The sequence below is a fragment of the Struthio camelus genome, chromosome 5 (genome assembly GCF_040807025.1).
Source record: "Struthio camelus isolate bStrCam1 chromosome 5, bStrCam1.hap1, whole genome shotgun sequence".
In the NCBI taxonomy this organism is placed as follows: Eukaryota; Metazoa; Chordata; class Aves; order Struthioniformes; family Struthionidae; genus Struthio; species Struthio camelus.
This window is the reverse complement of record NC_090946.1, coordinates 58,023,508-58,044,523: the sequence shown is the minus strand read 5'-3', so window position 1 is coordinate 58,044,523 and position 21,016 is coordinate 58,023,508. Positions and strand designations below refer to the sequence as shown.

The 21,016-nt window shown below is 54.8% G+C and overlaps 1 protein-coding gene across 1 annotated transcript; it reads right to left on the bottom strand.

The window, feature by feature from the left end:
* Positions 1–691: 691 nt before the first annotated feature.
* BATF (basic leucine zipper ATF-like transcription factor) lies at positions 692–7,187 on the bottom strand. The gene is made up of 3 exons (XM_068946600.1): positions 6,554–7,187; positions 4,567–4,671; positions 692–1,339 (listed from the first exon to the last, which is right to left on the bottom strand). The coding sequence occupies exons 1-3, from the start codon at positions 6,617–6,619 to the stop codon at positions 1,130–1,132; spliced, it is 381 nt and encodes a 126-aa protein (XP_068802701.1). The 5' UTR covers positions 6,620–7,187; the 3' UTR covers positions 692–1,129.
* Between the last annotated feature and the right edge of the window lie 13,829 nt (positions 7,188–21,016).

Below are 21,016 nucleotides of genomic sequence, written 5' to 3'. Positions count from 1 at the left end.
CATTTAGCTCAGATCCTCATCAAGGTACTCTACGCTGAAAAAGTTGCAGCTGATGGTCCTTAGAGAGGGCAGTAGTCCTGAGCCAGGATTAGAAACCCGCCCTGCACTGGCAGCCTTGGGTATAGACTAGGGATGTATGGGCAGACAGCCTGACTGCTGGCTGGTTAGGATGTTAGATACAGAGACCATCCATTTGCACAGTGTTTGTGTTTCCTTAGCTCAGACCCAGCAGAGTGAATCTATTCTATACAGACCTCCACGCTGCCATGTTCCCTCCCAGATGCACTGGTTGTCAAGTTAGAGGCTCCACCAGTGCCAGCACAGGAGGTGGCAGGGTATGGCACCATGCCTGCAGGCGGGTAAGGGGAGCATGTCGTGGTCTAGCTGTCGACAGAGGAGAGGTGAGCCATCAGGGAGTCAGCAGGAGCGAGAGCTGAGACACCACATGGCAACCCAGACTCATGAGCAAGGGCCAGCCCTGCAGCAAGGAGGACCCCCATTTCCCCACAAATCACTGCCCATGCGCATGATGAGCCCTCATTCAGTGTGGGCTCCAGCCGCTGCCCCTGGGTTGGATGCCAGGGCACTTAGGGCTGCCCCCAGAACACCAGGCTCTCCTCTGTGGCTGCCTGGGGTCCCTCTGCAGCACACAGGGCCTTAGGAGCAGCTCAACCTGTTTTCGAAACAAGAATTAAGCGTTTTTCATTCTTTATTTTACAAAAATAAACCAGTTTTGCCCTGGTACTCTATAGCCCCCGAAATTCCCTGCTGCCCTGCTCCTGTTCCTCTTGCTGGAGCTCCCGTTGTTGTGCTCCCAGCGGCCGCTCATAGGGAGGCTGCCCATGCCGCACACACTCCTGTGAGTGTCCCAACACAAACTCCAGGGAAGGGGGTTGGTGCCCTTTGGTGAATGCCTCCTCTTCGCCAGGATCCAAGCCGGAAACTCCCCGAAGATGCCTGCCGGTGGCTCTGCCATTTCTGTGCAGGGGACAAGTCTTAGACAAGTCACCTGGAGCGTGCACATTGAGAAGGGGCATCTGTCTGTCCCTCTCCCTTGGATGAAAGAGCGAGCCCCGCACAGTGGTCTTGGCCACCTGTGGCGCCCATGGGCTGCGTGTCCGGCGGCGGTTCAGTGCTGGAAGCGTGGGGAGCTGATGTGGGGCTGGTGGAAGGAGTGCGTGGCATAGAGCACCTCTGGGGGCGGCGGAGGCGCTGCGGTCAGGATGGAGCAGAGCGGTTCGTGGGAGCTCAGCATCGAGGTGAAGTGCTTCATCTCCTCCGTCAGCTGCTTGATCTCCCGGCGTAGGGCTGCGTTCTGCCGCTCCAGGTCTTCGCTCTCCTGCGGAGACAAAACCAGCAGGGCCTTCCTGAGCACGGAGCCACCAGGATGAGCAGTGCATGCAGGCTGGGGGCAACATCGTGCAGAGCTGACGGGGGAAGGTGGAGCAGCCCCTGGGCGCTGGTTGGCACCCAGCTATATTGTGATTTTTACACACAAGACCTAAGAGCAGCGGAGTCTGTGTGTCTCCCTGTATTAGGGCATAGCGCAGTGCAATGAGTCGGGCCCTTTCTGATCTCCCTGCACCACCTGGCTTTGCCCAGGAGGTGCTGACTTGACACTGATATCTACCGCAGCACCTGCAGGCAGCCAGGTCCCAACGGCGCTGGGCTGGACAGGGGAGGAAATGAAAACCCTGCCAGCCAGCCCACACTGTGGGGTGGAGAGCGTGGAGCTGGGGACGGGGTAGGGCACGCTCGGTCGGCAGCGGAGCAGGGCCAGCGAGTGCAGCCGCCGCTCGCCTGACGCTTGCCAGCGGGCTGCTGCTTCCTGCGTGCTTGACAGCAGCGGCGGGTTTGAGGGCCTTGAAGAAAAGACGAGGAGGTGGCTGCACGGAGGGAGCGCTGGCGCCACGGGCGCCCCTGCTCCCCGAGCGCGTGGCTGCGCCCGTGGTCCCCGGGCAGGACGAGAGGCCGGGGCAGAGGCTGGAGCCGCGGCAGGAAGGGCCGCGAGCGGGGAGCCGGGGGTGGGGGTCGCTGCCCGGCGCCTCTCTGCCCCGCAGAGTTTCCAGAATGACATATTTCCGGTAAATTCGGAGCGGAGCGGCGCCTGGGCAAATCCCCCTCCCCCAGCTGGCCAGGCCGGCAGCGGCGGCGGCGGGGAGCGAGGCTCTCGGGCCCCAGCGACGCGCTCGCCCCGGCACCCGCTTACGAGAAGTGACTGCGGCGGGTTCCCGCCCAGGCTTTCTCAGCTCCCTCTCACGCACACGCGCGCGCCTCCCGGGCCACTTCCCGCGGCTGCCAGCCGGGGGGAGGGGGTGCTAAATAACCGCCGTCTTTAACCAGAAAACCACCTGCCACAGGAAACCTGTCATTGCCCTGGAAAGAAAAGACTCACTGCTTCCTGCTAGCAGCCGGGGAAACCTGCTAAACAGCGCGAGTGTGGAGGGGGAGACGCTTGAGTCAGAAGAAAAGAGAAACTGAGGCCTCAGAAGAACAAAATTATTACTGTTATTAATAATAACAACAACAAAGGGATTAATAACGATGCTTAGTCTTGTCTCAAAGATCCTGAGCAAATCACAGTCTTCCCTATCTCCACTGCTACCAAAACGCAGCCTGGAGCACCTTGGGTGCCAGCTGCTTTGGAGCAGCGCTGCTCGCGGCCCGGGGCAGGACCCGGCGAAACAGGAGGCAGACGGTGGGAATCCAGCCAGGACGGCCAAAGCGAGACACAGCGGTCAGTGCTCAGAGGTCCTGAAAACCTCTTCCTCCTCCTACCCCTCTAGCCATCCAAATTACACCCCTCAGCACCCACCCACTGTAAAGCAGAGCTGCTGCCCTTTGGCCTGGCACATGGTATGACACTGAAGCCTGGAGGTGCCCACTCTCTGCATGCTGGGGTACCTTGCACACCCACTGTTTACAGCAGCTATCACATAAGGACCTTGCAAAGGAAATTAGCATCTCTCAGACATGACAGAAATGCTCTGGAAATCATGACCAACATCGATCTCAGGAGCTGATGGGAATCACCAAGGGGCTGGGAAGCCCCAGCCTCCTAGTTACTCATTCCCCTCAAGACACAAGCTACAAAGTCCTGGGGCAGATGGAGCTGCTGGGTTCTTTCACGCCACCAGTAGCCCAGGCTAAGCCCCACTCCTTGAGCAGAACCACATCAGAGACAGATGTGGTCCCCAGTGCTGAGCCAACCCAAGCACTCAGGGAATGAACCCAAGAGCAGCAGAGAGTCACTGTGACCAAGGAGTAGGGAAAACATTAGCAAAAATTCAACATCCGTCCTCTACTTATCTCTGTCCCTTCCTCTAGCTGTCTCCCTTTCTGCCAGCACCCTGTCTGTAATCCTCTTTCTTGAACACAAGCCTTACCATCACTCTTCAAAGGGCAGCCAGTCTAGCTCAGGGACAAAGAGGTCTCTGCCCACTGCAGGCTGCAAATTCTCCCTTCAGCTCACCAGTAGCCAAATACACATGGGATTTCACTTACCAAAATGCAAAACGCAAAGGAGTCCAGCCCCTGAGCTCTGACACTGTCAGCAAAATGCTGCCCAAACACACACAACCAAAAGTGACCATCCCTCCCGAAAAGCAAACACCTAACTCTTCATGCTGGGAAGAGTCGCATGAGTGTCAGAAGTCTGCCCAAACTGCCAGCAGTTTGGGACAGAGAATGGGACAGCAGGGGTGAAACCAACACAGGGAAAATCCATGCTACACAACAGGAAAACCCTCCAGATACTGTACAATTTTCAGATGTAGAAAAATATACAAGCCCTACCCTAGGGTCATTTAAAATATTAGAAAATGAATAATATTTATATATCCATTTTGTGTAGAGTCCCAGAGAACAGACCAGAAGAGATTGTCCACTCAATTTTGCATTGCGGAGTCATCCACAGCAATGAGTACAAAGTGCTACCGTCTCAGAAAAGCAGCAACATGTGCTGTTGCACTGATGTGTGAGTGATGGCATGAAGGACAAAAGCAGGGAGAGTCAGCCCATGTGCGCCCATGCTTTCAAAGAGCTTCTAATTGAGCTGGCCAGTAGAGGTTATAAAAGGAACTCTGTAACGTCGAAGTGAGACATGAAGTCTTGTTATGAATTCAAAATTGTTTGCAAAACTAAGGGCCTGAGTGGCCATTGTCATTTCTGATGGATGGTGACAGTAGGACCCCTGGTATGAATCCTGGCAGCAGGCCTGCGTGTGCCAGAAGATGGGACATCCCATGGTTGAAGGGGGTGACAAGTACCAGTGACACCGATCAAACCTAGAGAGGAAGCCTATAACGTTGCCACGAAAGCAAAGGACTTCACTAGGGACCTGATGAAGGGGAAGTGTCTTTGGGCATCTGAACGGACAAACCCTATCTTTGCCTGGGTTATGTGCTCTAGCTGCTGCTAGCGCTGACTCTTACATCCTGCCCTGGTCTCTGCTTTTCCTGTCCTGCCTAAACTGAGCACCTCTGCTCTGAGTCCCCAGAGTAAAAGCATGTTCTCTCCCAAGTGAGCCCTCAGCACTGAGAATGGAGAAAGGATGGGAGCGCTCACCAAGTGCAGCGTGTCTGCTTTCTGGGTCTGCCTCAGGCGGCTCTTCTGGGCAGCGATGCGGTTCTTCTCCCGCCTCTGGACTTTTCTCATGTCATCAGAAGAGTCCTAAAGAAATATGAGGCATGGAAATGATGGGGTGTCCCCTCACTCCCCTTGCTCCTGCTGTGCAGGGGTGAAGGACTGAGAGAGGTGGGAAGGGGAGACAGCAGAGGAGCTCTGAAGGAACATCCTTAAAGCACAGGACATGGGACACAACCCCCTGAGCACCAGGGTGAAGCCCTACCCCAGGAGCGTGTGATGCTCTTAGCATCCCTGTTGCCAGGAGGGGCAAATCTGACACCCTAATCATCCTGGCACAGCAGGAAAAAGACCACTCACCCTTTACCAAAAACAGACATGGGATAGGGCTTGAGGTACCAAGACAAGACTGTCTCCCAAACAGACAATTTTGGGACAGAAAAAACTTTTCCTTCTCCATCTCTCTGCTGCAATATGGCACCACCGTCATTCCAGCTTCTTGGCTAAACCATCTTTCTGGAGATTGAGCCTCTTTTCCTCCTTTCATCCCTGTAGGTATGGTCCCACTCCCTTCCACCACCTTTCTCCTTCAGACTTTACTTGTTGCAGACCATTACAGTGCAATGTGCTCCCTTTGTTAAACTACACAGACTCAGAGCTTTTGTTTTTTCCCCACATCTCAGTTGCTCCAGCTCTCTCATCTCTATGCTTGCTCTTTTCTGGAGTCCCTCAGTAGCAGCGTCTAGCTCTAACATGCTAACTGCAATACTCTCAAGCCCTTTGCACAGAGAGGCGCACTCTTCTCCCTGCTCCAGGTCATGAGCTTCATGCAGCAGCACTTCCCTGCTCAGATCTGGTCCTTCTGCTGCCTTCTGACAGTTAAAACTGTCATGCAGACTCTTTCATCTTCTATTTTCACACTGTCACTGTCTCTTTTGTGGACTCCCTAACATTCACACCACTGCTCCCCCACATGACTACAAAACTCAGCCACAAAAGTTATCTTCCCAGCCCATCAGTCTGTCCACATCCTCTTCCCCCCACCCCCCCGCCACCCCGCCCAAGAGCTTTTCTTTTCTTTGAACTTAACGCTTTTATCCTTCCCTTCAATGCCTTGCAAACTTCGCAGCCATGGCAGCTCCTAAGTCCTGCATCAGATCTGGTCCTTATTCTTTAGCAGCTTCTCTGCTTAGTCCCTTTCTCTGCCCAGATTTCTCCCCATCCCATGTCAGAAGCCCTGATCATCTGCCCTGATTGTCCCTGAGATTTCTGGACAAAGACTCAGATACTTGCCCATGTTTCAGCTCTAGGCAGAGAGCAATCAATAAATATAATAAAGCTTAGCCAGAAGAGGAGATGAACATATCTTGGGCATGTGTCAATATCTGCTAGCAAAAGACCTACCATTAAGGTGCTCCATGCAATAACAACAACAAACTCTCTGTCCAGCACTACTCTGAGATGAAAAACTTCTGAGACTGAACAGAGAAAGAGCAGACCAAAAGTGGCAGGGCTTTTCCTGGTCCCTAAGTGATGTCTGAGGCAGTGGGAAGCCTTCAGGTTCCCCTGAGCCCTCCAAGCCTGTGGAGAGGATGTACGTGCTCAGGCTCTTCACAAAGCACCAGCTCTCACATTCTGGCTTCCTGCCTGCTGGCTGGCGGGTGGGCATCACATAATCCACTGCGTCCAGGGTCCCGACACCCCAGACGTCCCTGGCACAGCCCCAGCTAATGTGCTTCATCTCTCCGCCTGTCTTCTGCATGGTGGCTGTGGCTCCCACCTGGGCTTGCTGCTTGGCTCTGCATCCCTCTCCCCCCATACTTGTTCCTAGAAAGCCCCGCCATAGTGCACTGTGAAAATGCCAATGATGGATGCCAGTCTCTTACCCTTCCTCCTGACCACACAGGCCCCTACCCACCTGTGAAGGACAGCCAGGAAGCAGGGTGAGCTGGGGAGGGATCCCCCTTACCTGCTTGCTGGGAGGGGGTGACTGGCTGAAGCTGCTGGAGTCACTGCTGTCAGAGCTGTGGGGCATGGCTCCCGTCTCTGCCTCCCTGAGGCCTCTTCGGCTTCCTTTATGCTCTTGGTGTGCTTGGTTTCTTTCTTTTTTCCCTTCCTTTCTCCCTTGCCCTTCCGTGTCTCCCCTGAGATGGTCCTTTGCCTCCCTGCTCTCGTCCTTCCCTGTGACACGTTGTCCTTCTTCCCTCTCTGTCACTTTCTCTGGCTCTTCTCTCCGAGCCTCTGCACCTTCCCTTTAGGTCTCAGCCTCCTGTGGTTTCTCAGAACCTACGGGATGTAAGCTGAAAGTCACGTGGCCGGAAACTTTAAGACGAAGAAGAAAAGTTACAGAAGAAGAAAAAAGAAGAGAAAAAAATAAAAAAGCACATCTGGGAAAAACGAGCTTCAAAATAGCCTGAAAAACCCCCGAAAAACACCTTCAGGCGGTTTGAAAAACAGCAAGATGGGTTTCCTCTGAGACAAACAGCAGAGATGTAAAGGAAGAAAAGCCCCAGCTCCGACTGCGAAACCTGGACCCTAAAAGGAGAGCAGTGCGGAGGAGGTGGTGCTGGGAGCCCCCAGAAATTCCAGCGGCAGGAGAAGCAGAGCCGCACGCGGCACCAGTGATGCGCGGGCAGGGCGGTCCAGTGCCAGGCAGCCTTTGCTACCCAAGCCTGGCTGGGGAAATTCCCAGGCAGCCTCCCACATCCGTACAACCCACCCACCTCCATCCCACTGCCCTCAGCACCATCATCACAGGTCCTGGGGACGAGGCCAGTACCCTTGGCAGGTGCCACACAAAAGCTGTTTGTGCAAATGGCTCTGAAGCTCCAATCCCACCTAAAAAGAAAGATTCGGGATTGTCGGGAGGACTGCTTTTTGCTAGAAGTGGTATTTTCTATAGGACAAAGTTCTTTAACTCTTTGAAACATGAATCAATACCTTACCACTAGTCCGTAGGGGAATAACATCATCCCTCGTACCCAGAAAGCACTGTAAAGTGATAACGGTGCTACAGAGCCAGAAGCTAACCCTGAGACCTAATTCTCCCTCCACGCCAGAATACGAGCTCAGCTTTAACCCTGGGGAACTGACGCTGCTGCACATGGGTCCGGGCTCCCTCTAGCCCCTTCTCAGCACAGCCTGTACTAGGAGACACTGTGGCAGCACCATGGGGGACAAGAATATTGTGGCATGCTGGGGGTGGGGGTCCTTGCTGTTCTCCCACTGCTAGTGCTCAGCTTGGAGAATGGCCCCTGGACAGCAGTGAAGAGGAGTTGTTTTGCATCCCTTATTTATCCCCCAGTCTATGCCTACTGGGACTATTTCCATCTTTAGTACGAGCCTCAGTAGTTTGAAGACCTGCAGGCAGCCCCTGGGACAGCAGTGCTCCAGGAGTGCTCGCCGGGACTCCGCACTAGAGGATCTGGAGGTAACTGTGCAGGGGCCAAGGGGCTGCCAAAAATCACAGGCCGTTTGCCTTCTAATCTGCTCATGCTGTCAGAACTGAGGAAAGAACTGGGCCCACACGCCGACAGGGCAATGCTCACACTGTAGCCTGGCTTCATCCTGCCTCTTCCTCCTCTCATGTGCTGCTTTCCCCGACCCATATTCAACTGTCTTTTCTCACATGTCTTCACCCCAATTGCTTTCTTTGTTCTTCTTCTGTGTTGTTCCTCCCAGCTCTTCCCTATTTCCAGTCTGTGTACACTCTCTGTCAGCACGTGGCGCAGGCAGTGTGGACGAGCCAGGAAGAATGCGGTTAGGCTGGGGCAGCCCAATGGAAATGGTGGAGCAGGGCTGAGTGTCCAGCCCCTCAGCACCCCTGGGCTGGTAGAGCTGACAGGTCAGTGGAGCTGGAGGTGTCACTGCATGGGGCTCAGGAGCCCCTACTCAAACCCATCTCTGCCTCGGATCTACTCTCCAACTACAGACAGCAGCACATCTTCAGGGTGGTTAAGTTTTTGTATGTGCCATCAAAAGTGGATACAAAAACTGGCAGGAGCTGAGCTGATCCACCGGAACTCAATCCTATGGAAAGCAGCAATTCCCAGTTCCCACTTTACTGTTTTTCCCCGAATATTGGAGTTTCAGTTGAGTTTCTCCTGCCTTCTGCACAATAATTTTGAAAAACACGCTGCTGCTCAGCCTAGTGACTATATGCCAAGCCTCAGCTTCCTGTGCTTGGCCATGGACCTGGTGAGACGCCTCCGTGCCAGGCATGGCAAGAAGCTCCCAGCAGCAATGGGACAGATGCAGTCAGTCACTGAGGCAAAAGTTTTGGGAGCTTTGAGTGAGCAGCCTTATCACAGCACAAATAACATACAAGCTGAGGAGACCATGCTTAGCACACAGTGCCATCTTGTATGGCCATTCCTGGCATTTCTTCCCCACTTTGTCACTCAGAGGGACAACACAGGAACAAACAGGGCCAAAAGAAAGAGCCGCATGTGGCTATAGGCTTGCCAGCTCAGGGAAACTGCCTGGCCTAGTTCCAGTAGCATAACTGCTGGCTTTTACATATGCCCATCTATTTTCCTTTTCAGAAACGTCCTGTGGCACTGGTACCGTACCCTTGGCTATTATCTGAGCATTTCACAGCCTTGAATGTATTTATTTTCAGAGTGTGGTGCAGGGAAATGCTAGGATCCTCCACAGATGAGGAAGTGCAGCCCGCACTTTGTGGCTCCTGGGGTTTGCTTGCTCAGCACGAGACATCCTGAGGGACCCTGTTTCCTGGAAGTGCTGCCACTCAGTAGCCGTCAGGGCTCTTCAAAACGCGCCTGGCTCCACAAACAGAGCAACCAAAGTTACAAGTGCAAATAGGGCCCGGAAAACTTGCCCAAAGCACCGTAGGAAGCCCGTGCCAGAGCAGGACATTGAAGTCGGGCCTCCCAAGTCACAGGCAAGCAGCCGAACCATCGAACCATCCATTCACTCACTGCATCACTACACTTCCTCTGAACTCTTCAACCCCACGCAGCGTTTCCTTTCCAGGAAGCAGACGGTTGGATTCCCACTGTCCCGGAGAAGCCCACGCTCTCACACTGCAAGCAGAGCTCTGGGCTGCCCAGGCTGCAGGGAGGTCATCCAGTGCCATCACAGGCACGAGCAGCCACTTCAAGCCCTTATTGAGAGCGCTGCAAGATGTTGTTGCTTAGGGTGGGACTGAGAGAGCTCCTTCCTCAGGGAAAAAACATCCTTGCTCCATTATAGGGCAAATAAGCTGAATTCCTGCCTTGCATATTCCTCCCTTCAGCTTGCCCAGCAGCTGAAGGGAGGCACGGGATGCTTCTGCAGGACACAGGAAAGCTTGATGCTGAGGCACGAGCTCGACCAGTCTGTATGAGCCTGGCCAGAATCTTGCGACGGGCAAAACTTAATCACTGATTGGCAGTAGAGAAGCCTTGAGCCACCCCTGGCCTGCCCTTACCTGGGCTTTTACTAACAGCTTGGGGCAGACTGAAGAATCTTGGGAAACAGCAAGAGTGCAGGAGAAGGCTCAAACACTTGCCCATGCTGCTGACAGCCCCCACTCTTCAGAGGTCCAGGTGTTGCTGCCCTGGGAAAAGTTAAATCATACCACAGAGGGTGCCTGTGGTGGTGAGGGCTGTGCCCAGGTAGGTAAAAGCCACTAGGCAGCCAGCTCAGCCTCACATGCACGACTGCCGCAGGAGAGAGACCCTCTGCCCTTCCCACCTAAACACCACCTCGGCCTCCAGCAGGTTGCAGCAGTGGTGAACTCCCATCAGCTGTGAGCCATGAATAAACGTGCTGCAGATGAGATCAGGGCTGTTGGCAGGATATGGGCAGAGCCTTCGGAGCTGTCTCTGGGGCAGGGCAGGTGAGTGCCCCATCCAGAGGGCACACACCCAGCACAGCTGCCTTCAGGGCTGCCAGCAGCTGGCCAAGTGCCAGAGACACCAAAAGGGGACAGGTATCCTGATGCATGCTGTCCTGCTGGCTTTCTACCCTGCTCCATGGAGGAGAAACCATGCTGCAGGGCAACCCAGAAGAGCCATCCAGCCCAGCTCTGAAACTCAACACCAGCCAGACTCTCTTCCTCTCCCCGAACAAGGCAGGGAACCTTTGGGATCCAGCCTCCTTATCTCTGTGCTTAATTTACGTGATTAATTTACACCAACTGTGAATAACATCTCCTGTCTTTCTGTCTGGGATCATTTAGGTTTCTTGATCTTAATCATAGCAGCTGTGAAGTCATTAGCAGGGGCACTGGTGAACTCACAGCAAGTGTGAGGTTACTGCCCTACCTTCAGGTTTAGGGATCCAGGACCTTTCTCAGAGGCCTTCAGGGGAAGGATGAGGCCCAGCAGTTCTGCGTTGGTTCTTCCTGAACAACATGGACACTTCAGGAGGGAGACATGTTATCTCGGCGTTTCCAACTGACGCTCAGCCAGGGTGGCTGCAAGGCCTCGGGGTTAGAGTGATCACGGCTGCCAGAGACGTGGTCTGAAAGCAGCAAGATGCAGTTTGGCAAGAACAAATGCAAATGGAGAATAAAGGGAGATGTACATGCAAGAAGCGGGGAATAACTGGCTAACCAGCAGGATGGGAGGGAAGCTCTGGAGTTGCAGGGAGTCATAAGCTGAAGTGTCACCAAATGTGGAGCTGTTGCGACGGGGCCAGGCATCATCCTGGGCCTGCTGGGACAACTGCTGGGCCAAGGGGACAACTGCTCCATGCTGCCTGTGCTGGGCCCCGGGCCCAGAAGTGAAAAAGTCCAGAGGAAAACAACACAAAGGATAAATCTGCAGAAGTCCTGTGCTAGGAGGAAAGAGTGAAGAAATTGGGTCTGTTTAGCCCTCAAAAGAGAAGTCTTGGGGGGGGGAAGGGGGTGGGGGAGGAAGGAGCAGTCTTTGATATGTTGTAATGGAAAGAGTGGTCAGCTGTTCTCTGCGCGCCCAATGCAGGATAAGAGGCGCCAGCCCTAAACTGCTGCAGAGAAGATTCAGGTCAGAGGTTCGAAATGACTTAAGGTTTGTGAGGCCTTAGCACAGGCCGTTCAGCAAAGTTATTCAATACCCTTCAATCAAGCAGCTAGGAATAAACCTCTGTCAGAAATGGTCCAAGGCTTAATCTTGCTTTGGTGGGATGGGTTAAAGCTACGTTTCCTACGTTTAGCTACAAAGGAAGCTAGAAAAAGAAAAGGCTTTTCAGAGGCCAGAGAGCACAAGGGGCAGTTCACAGGCCTTAAGTGCAGCCGGTCCCTTTGCCTCAGAAGCCCGGAAAGTTTTCTACATCCCACTCGTGCAAACAGCTTTCTCAGGACAGGACACGGCTACAGCTCCTGCATAAACCTACTGCCTGAGCCCTTTCCCCCACTGTAGACACAAAGCAGCAGCGTACAAACCTCTGCATCTCAGCCCATCCAGAGGTTCTTTTTTTGCATGCACATTTTGTGAATAGCGCTATTTAAAAATCCACCTAAAGAAGCTGTCAGCTTCAACCTCCTGTAAACCACCGAGGTTGTTTCTGCTTCACATGTAACATTTTATGCAAATAATTTATGATATTTGGATAATTCCAGCAATTTGCATATCATTTCCCACATTAGTTTTGAAGACTCTTGTGCGGGATTGGGTGCTGGTAAGAACTGTTAAGTGAATGGTGGCATGAATGAAGCCTGTGCTCTCTACCAGACAAGCTTCTGTCCCGTCCTGTCCTGTTAGCGCACCTCTGTCCCATCTGTGACATGGGCAGCTTCCCTGGGTGATAGGACAGCTTGTGTCCATCACCTGTATAGTACCATCTCTGCTGAGTTAATACAAAGTATCACAGTGAGTTTGTGGCAGGAGAGCTCAGACTGAGTCCCAGTAAATTCATCCCACCTAACAGACAGCAAGTATCCATCACATGAATGCTTTTAACCCTTAGTGGGCACAGCCTGCTAATGTATAGGAAACACGTACTTTATGCACAGAATCTGTGATAAATGACAAGGGCTGTAAGTCAAGCTCTCAGACTTAGCTTCTGTAAGTGTGCTGCATTTGTGCTCCCGTCCCAGTGCATCATGCTGTGCTCTGTAATTGCATGATCCACCTACGTTCCCCCCCTGGGGTTGCTGCCTTGCCTTTGTCACCGTCCTGTGCTGAGATCTTGCTTTGACAACATGATTATCCATTTCCTCATGGACTCTTTTCTAGTGCCCATTATGTGAGTAAGTGCTTCGGTATTATTAATGAACTTGTTTTCTCAGCCACCTTTTCAGGTGGGGGGGTGAGCTATCCCTGTTTAACAATTGAGAAACAAGAGACAAAGAGGGATTTAGGTTATAAGTATTCATTAATCTGGGGCAAACAGTTTGAACCAGCTAGGATCTAATTTTTCGGTGTTTTTAGCTCTGTGAAGCACTTCGTTTAGCCAAACCCCAGCTCCTGATGCCTGTAACTGCAGCTGTAAATGCTTAGCACTTCTGCAAATGAGACCCAGCAAATGAGGCCCCCCCCCCCCCGCTGCTCCTGTGAAAGCTTTTGTTCATGCAGGGGCATGACACAGAGGCAGACACAGATCCAGCTCTCTGGGGAGGGGCGAAGTGTCCTACCCAGGCGATGGTCCTTTCTTATTCCTGCAGTCTTTGCCCAATGAGGTGTTTCCCAACCTTAGTAACCAAGGAGGCAGCTTAGCTGACCAGCTTATCATCTCCTTGGGTGGGGGTACCAGCTGCGTGCTGAAGAGGTGGTAATCAAGATACATGCACAACGCAGCTGACACTAGATTGTCCAGTCAAACCCATATGCCAATTTCTAACTCTTTGGAACTTGTCTTTGCAACTTTTATGATTCTTTTAATGTCATTAGCATGTTTTTTATGTCATTAGCTGTGTTTTAAACAGAACAAACTATAGAAAGTCCAAACCTACGTGCGTTCAGACCAGGACCTGGAGCTCCAAGGCCCAGGGGTGCAGTCACAGCTGACCCCACTGGGGGGGTGCTTCCCTGCGGGCACAGCAAATGGGACTGCCTGACCAGAGCGTCCCAGCTAAAGGGGCTTCTCAGTGGCAGGCAGGAGGTTTTCAGGATCTGACCTCCAACAGATATGAGAATTTCAGTCTCAAGGCATAGATATAGTTAGAGCTCAGCCCAGGCTATCGAAGGACCACAGTCTCCTTCTCCTGTCCTGAGTTTGAAATATTCAGTTGCATGGGCAATTAGTTGAGCAACATCTAATCTCTTCCAGGCAAGGAGTTAGGAGCTCATGAGCAAGCACTCCAATGTACTCTTACAGGCCGTAAGAAGAGGCCTTGGTCAGCAGATCCCCAAATCTGGTAAAGTACTGAGAAGTCAAGGCCAGACTTTCCCCGTTGGTGTCACAGGCCCTGTCCAGCTCTTGGGATCTGGCCAGAAGCTACCAGAGCATCCAGCCACACTGGGTACCTGCTGCTATTAGGCGCTGAAAAGGCTTCGCCACCAGACGCCCCCCGCCCCCCCCAGCAAAACAGGGTGCCTTTGCTTCCGCTGCCTGGGCCTGAGCCCACCGGCTGAACTATCCAAGCGCATGGACAGGGGGTGTGGAGGGGTGCAGATGTTGTCTGACGGTTTGACTCATTTTAGTGGCAGTCTCGTTCAGTGATGATGGGGAAGGCCCAAAGAGGAAGGGCAGTGACCCGTTTAACCAGAATGGCTGATCCACCCAGGGGTAGATTTAGCGGCACTGGTAAGGGGGCCGTAGCCCAGCTTCCTTCGCGCTGCCTGGTGCGTGCATTTCCAGGCTACGCAAAGGCAGAACACATGCTTGTCTGTCCAGCCCTGCCGCTGTGGCAGCAGGATCTCACCTTGGGCTTGTGCTTTAGGGATACTGCGTCAATCAAAGAGCAAAAATGTTACTCGCAGGGGATGACCACAGCCTGAACAGGAGTGTCTGATATTCACTGGGCATTGGTTGCAGTCATGCCCCATAGCATAGGAGCAGAGACATGAACGCATTGCTTGACTCTTAAATTAATATTGACTTGACTGCTCCATGACCCATCCAGAGGGAAAGGGTCCTGCAATACCACCCATAAGATGTAACTAACCTTCCCAAGGACTGGGTACAGCTTATTCAGGGCATGTTCTTGCAGCTAGACTCCAAGACACCCTTATCAGCAGATGACGACTGTGAACAGCACTAATGTTAGCACCATACTCCCACCCCAAGGGGACCTACATTGCTTTTGGCTCGGGGGAGGGGAGGTGTGCACTTGTTCTCCCTTTCCCCCCATGTCATGGGAACGAGAGCTTCCTGAATCCCTAGGCTCACACAGGATGAGTGGAGGAGGTGTTCAGCACAAGCGGCTGCGCTTGTGGGTGCACATGCCCTGGGTTTGGGCTGGGGCGTGCGTGGTGCTCGTACAAGAGGTGTTGGCGTACGCTGTGTAAAGGAGGCAAGGGGGAGGAAAGACAACACGGAGCAAAAGCAGGTGTGAAAGCGAGGGTGGGGGAAACGTGCAGGAAGAGCGCTTGGAGCCAGCAGAAGCAGTGCTCGTCGGCAACACCGTATTGGCGGGTTTATCACAACATACACAAACGCAGATGTATTCCAGCTGCCAGAGTGCTTCGTTTGCAAACGCTGGCGCTCCCGTAGCCCTGTGTGGTACCTGGCGCAATCCCCTTGGCTGGTGCAAACAGCCATGAAGTGCTGGCCGCTCTCAGGCAAGGGAGCCCATGGCAGACCGCACTGCCAAAGGCGGGAGCGGCGGCACAGCAAGCAGCGCTGGAGGAGCAATGGGCCTGGGCAGGTCGTGGCTGGCAGGAGGGCAGACACAACTCAGGAGAGACGGCAAGCCGCTCTCACCAGCTGAGAGCTGAGCGCCCGCTTGGTCGCCAAAGCCAGCTCAGGGTTCTTCCTTCCACCTCCTTCCATCCTCTGCCTTCCCCTTCAAGGGGAAAACGAAGCCTGAGGCTCACGGTCCACAGTGTGGACATGACGGATGACCTGGTTAGTGCTACTTCAAGTGACTTGCACACTCTTAGGGATTTCCGAGGGGCTCAGGAGCAGCCGAGGAAGGGAGAGAGGGCAGGTTTAGATGGTTATGGAGCCCCTGTGCCTTCCGTTCTCCCATTTCAGTGTCCCCTCTCAAGAGAGAGAGATGCTTCTTAGCTGGCACCTCACGCCCGGCTGCTTTTGTGGTGGTTTTTCCAGGGGCTGCCAGAGTCCGTGCCCGGACACAGGCTGACCTGCCCGCCCCTGGCAGCAGCTCATCTGTGACAGCCACCATCTTAGTGCTTCAGAGACAGGAGGAGGGAGAAATGCTGCATCCTCAGCCCTGTCACGAGCAATGCTGCCAGGCTCTGGCTTGGAGAACAGGTCTCTGCACTGTCGGTAACTACTGCTGACTCCTGCTTCAAAGAAGGGGCTGAAAACAGACTGAAATTCCTGCCTGTCCTTCTTTACCTGTACCCAATGTAGAGCACTGAGAATTTTCCTTCTTTTTTTTTGTTTTTTTGTTTGTTTGTTTGTTTTAAGCCAGACTTTCTGACCTGTGTTTTGGGTATCCTTGTTTTTCATGTAACCACCCAATCCTCTGTGAGCCTTCGCAATTGTTGGCCCATGGGGCATCTTGTCCACCTGCACGCACCAGTTTGCTTGTTCTGTGAGAAGTGTGTCAATTTACCAGTTTGAAATGAGTTGTCTTTCCATTTCTTTGAACATCTTGTGAGGGGGTGAGCAGAGGAACAGAGCTATCTCTAAAGCCAGGCATTGCTCTGCACATCTCTATCACGCGGCATTTCACCAGTTTCCGCTCTAAACTAGCGGGACTTTTAGTCTCCTCACAGGGAAATTTTCCTACACCCCAAATTTAGGTCAGCACCCATCTCTGGATCTCTTCTGTTGTCGCAGTAGGGTGGCCAGAAACAAACACAAGGTGCCAGGAAGGCTGTCTCACAGCTGTCTACAATGGCATTACAGGTGTAAAAGGATGGACAGACTCTTTTTCATCCCATTCCTCAGGTATCCTGACTCCTTTCCCCTCTGCTGCACCACTGAATTTTGAGCACAGCTTGACCCTTTCTGCACTCTCCTCTAGGAGGGCATAGGTGCCTGCCAGCACCCAAGGCACCCCAGAGCATGATGGGGGAAACGCAGAGATGCTGCAACCCTGTGCGGTGAGCCCACCCCCAGGCCACCCCAGCCCTGCAGCTGCAACACATGTTGCCGTCAGATGAAGGGACCTGCTGCAGGGCCCTGCCAGCCAGGGGCCCCCTGGCTGCTGGGACCCTGGCAGCCTGCCTTGCTCTTAAACCCTTGTGTCCGTCAGCCTCCAACGTTGACGTGTCCTATGGGCAGCAAAGGGGATGCCTGAAGCCACACTGAAGCCAGCCCCACTCCCACACTCCCGCAGACAGAGCGGCTGCCTGGCGCCTGCAGCACGGGGTCTGTCCTGCCAGCGTCCTGCCTGTCCAACGCAGCAGTGCCAGCACATGCCAGCGGTCCTCAGCACCTTCACTAGCTCTGATATACATCTGTCATCTGCAGGCTGGAGCTGATGGATGAATCGGGTCACTTTGCTTACAAGGAAGGTCTCCCCAGAAGAAAGAGAACGCCTCATTCTCAGTAAATGTCTACAGAACTGCAGCAGTGACTCTGCCTGGCACCCACAAATTTTTCCTCTGTTTCAAAATTTGGTAGCCCATGTACTGAGAGGACTTACCAATACCCCCAAATTAGCTTTAGCAAGAGCCTTTTCTTGCTAACGCATCAGACAACATGACTTCAGCATCATCTCGCAAGGAGCTGATCAGTAGCCATTTTACCCTCAACCAGAAAGTAAAGGTGCCACTGGATTTGGGCCCGCCAGTTTGTGCCACAGTCGTGCTGCCTAATTCCTCCTGGTGACTCCTGACCTCTTCAGATCAAGCAGGTTTCCAGCAAATCCAGCCAGCCCAGCTGATGCTGCTGGAATTGGGTCTATGGCAAAGCGGCCGCAGGAACTGCAGTGTCAGGAGTCAGGACTTCCCCTGACAGCGCCACAGATGACAGCTCAGCAAGTTCATTCTGCAGAAACTAGATAACATCAGCACAAGGTGGTGGTTACTGACAAAGGATCCTGTTCCTGAAGCTTCATCTGAGACATGACAGGCTGCAGTGAAACCTCGCTGTCAGACAGGCCCTAACGCGGCCTTTGCTTAGACCCACACGGCCTTCTGGAAGAAGCTGCTCGCTGGTTTTTCCTCGATGCTTCACCTCATAGTGCTGCACCTTTTCCCCTCACTCCCAGGGGAGCCAGGGCTGGGAAAGCCCGTGAACAAGCTAACGTTGGCCATTTCTGTCTTGCAACAGTTTCTCGAGCTGAGCAGGGACGTGGCGCCGAGCGTGGCCTCACATGCCCTTCGCTGGCGGCTGCCCTCGTCTCGCGTGCTGGCGACTTTGTCTCCCGCCTGAGGGCTGGCCTCCTTCCACCACCGAGGCAGCCAGCTCGCGCTCGGTGCACGTACTGCCGGACACAGGGCTGCAGAGGGGAGAGCGAGTCACTTGCAGATGGGGAACCGAGAGCCTATCTTCACAGAAACATTCAGAATAGCTAAACTGTATTAAATTTGGATGTGATTTACGGGCATCAAACCGCTTTGAGGATGCAGTTATTCAGAATTAAAGCAGTGCTGATGCAAGCGTGCTTACCTCCCTGCCCCCGGGAAGGCTTGGCTCCCAAAGAGCCTATTGCCACGAGGCAGAAACCAAGCAGGGCAGGACCGTAGGCTGCGCTGCTGCCTCTGCCACCCGTGCCCCTGCAGCTTGGAGGCAGCTTCAGTTGGCCACTCCACTTAAAAAGCCAAACCAAAGTAAACCTGCTTTAATTCAGCAGGAGGGCATCCAGGGGAAGGTTAAAAACCATCACTAGCCCTTGTTTTTAGCTAACCTGGATGAATTTCTGGTAAGCCCTGACAGACAAACCCAAAGGCTCATCCCACGACCATACACTAAATCTGCAGCCAGGCTACGATCCAAACTTGGCCCCAGGCAATGCCTGTGGAGCAGAGCCCATCTCCGGCCTGTCCAAGCTGCTCTGCACTTCGCTGGCAGCTCCCGCTCCTCCATCTCCCTGCGTGCGCTGTGCAAAGCCAAACTGCGCGCGCCTCCGCTCGGGGCCGAGACACAGCCGCGGGCCGGCGGAGGGCCGCTGCACGTGCCGCAAGCGAGCGGCTCGGGGAGAGAAGCGCCGATCCCAGGCGCTGGATGTCGGCACCATGCACTGAAAGATGTCCGCGCTGTGAGGAGGCAACGCGCGCTGGCTCCCGCGCCGCAACTCAGGGGAGTCTGAATCGCAGGAAGGCGCCAGCCCTGGCAGCCGGGCTCCAGTGCCAGCTCTTCGCTGGCCCTGCCAGCTGACGCCAGGGGACCTGGCGGCCCCCAGGAGGGTCTCCTACAGCAGGAAGGGCTGGTGTCGGCACAGGGCGCTGCCCGCACCCACGTCCCAGCCTGCGGGAGGCCCAGCCGTCGCGGCTGCTGCTCGGCACCAAACGTTTCTGGGCTCAGAGGAGAGGCGGTCAGGTTCGCCTCCAACTTGTTCCCGTGGCTCCGCTCCCGTCCTGGCGGGGCGGCGTTTTCCCCGCTCCCGGCCCTGCTGCCCAGCTGCGGGCTGCGCCGATGCCCGCGCTGCGCGGAGCAGACACCCGTTTTCACCAGAGCAGTTTCCGTGTCTCTTGGTAAATACCAAGGCTGGGGATTTCTGGGGGGGGTTATTTTCCAGCGAGATGAGTAGAAGAGCCAATAAGGACAAAGATAAATGAATACCTGCTGCCCTTGGCTCAAAATGAAACACGAGAGGCAGGTCACTGGCAGAGGTTAGTTAGTACCATTTACCGCAGTGCCACGGAGTCACCCTCAGCCCCTGCTAAGATGGGCCGAGAAGGCAGTTTTTCAAGCACAAACAAAAAAAGCCGAGAACGATAATACGAAAAGCTGCAAACAAAAGAGCCTCCAAGCTTTGCCGCCCGGAGGCCGGCCGCCTGGCGGGGAGGCCGGGCGCCCTCGGCCCCGGGGTTAGGGCAGCGGGCGCCGAGGCAGCCAGCGGCAGGGCTGGTGCCGGCCGCGGCTGCAAGGGCCGGGGACGGCGGGGGCCGGGTGGGAGCCGAGGAAGCCTGGCGAGGGGGCGAGGGGCTTGGGAGCGGGGCGAGAGCGGGGGGCCGGCGCGGGGCCGCCCGCCCTGGCGGTGGCCGCAGCGGTGCTGTGAGCACCCGCTCGCCCCGAGCCGCGCGGCGGCGGCGGCGGCCCCGCAGCCCCCCCTGGCGGCGGGCGGCGGGCACCGAGCAGCGGCGCTGCGGGGCCGCCGCCGGCGGGGACCGGGGAGGGCGCCCGGCCGCGCTGCGGGGGCAGCGCGCGAGGGTCGTCACGGGCTGTTCGCGGGCCGGAGCGAGAGGGAGGGGGCGAGGTGGCCCGGGGGGGACCGGCACGGGGAAACGGAGGGGAAAAGGGAACGAAGGCGTCGAGTACACCTACGCGGGCGGCTGCTCAGGGCCCTTGTCCAGCCCTGCGCTCGGTCGCCGCAGCGTAGCCGATATTCTCGTTAATACCTGTTTCTAACCATCTGCGTGGGTGCACGCTACGGTCAGAGGCGGGTGCGTGAGCACTAGCAAACTTCAAGCTGGACTAGCCAGTGAGTAAGGCGAGAGGTCTGCGCACCTGCAGCTGGAGCGGGGCTGCAAGCCTCCGGGGCACCAGCGACTGGGGACACCCAGGGACCTGGGGCCACCTACCAGGGAGACTGCCTAAAATCAGCTACTGCAGGGAGCCATGGGGCGCATGTGTGTGTGTGTGTGTGCGCGCGTATCTCTCTCTCTATATATATATATATAGTATATATACACACACATACACGCACACATATATATATATATGTTCCTCTTGCAGACTTCAAACCTGTCAAGCTGGAGAGAAAGGACAGGATCAGGCCATCCAGGTCATTCATGTTTCCGCGAGTGCTGTGTGTTTACATGGGAGCTCATAAAAGCACCATTTTCAGCCTGTGTTGGGCAGTGTGACCAGCTGCACGTATATATGTGTGTGTGTGTGTGTGTGCATGTGCACACCCCTATCAGGACTACATGCTCTGCCTCGCTACTGGCTGGACCTGGGGACACCCTCAGCAGCAGCTGCCTCACATCTGTCCCGCTGCCGGCTCCAACACCGAGCCCTGTCCCAGGAGCGCTTGATACGATCTGCTTTGCTTTCTTGGCAGCCCACAGTGCTGCCCTGCAAAGCGAAGGCGTAGGTGGGGGAGGCCCGTGAGGTAGCTGGCTGACCTTTGAAAAGTGTCCATTGTGTTTTCCAAGTAAATCCCCATTACCAGCGCTCACACGAAGGGCGCGTGGGACTCAGGTGGGAGGACAGTACCACAGGTACCAGCCTATTGCTCTTTGGGGTTGGGAGCACCATGCTGGCATGGAGCAACACAAGATAGATGGGTGCTGGGCTCCTCCAAGGAGGAGTCACAGAC

Coding starts and splice junctions, on each gene's coding strand:
- BATF (XM_068946600.1), bottom strand. CDS start 6,619: ATGCCCCACAGCTCTGACAGCAGTGACTCCAGCAGCTTCAGCCAGTCA. Junction 4,672..6,553: donor CACCCCCTCCCAGCAAGCAG/GTAAGGGGGATC, acceptor ATATTTCTTTAG/GACTCTTCTGATGACATGAG. Junction 1,340..4,566: donor AAGCAGACACGCTGCACTTG/GTGAGCGCTCCC, acceptor TTGTCTCCGCAG/GAGAGCGAAGACCTGGAGCG.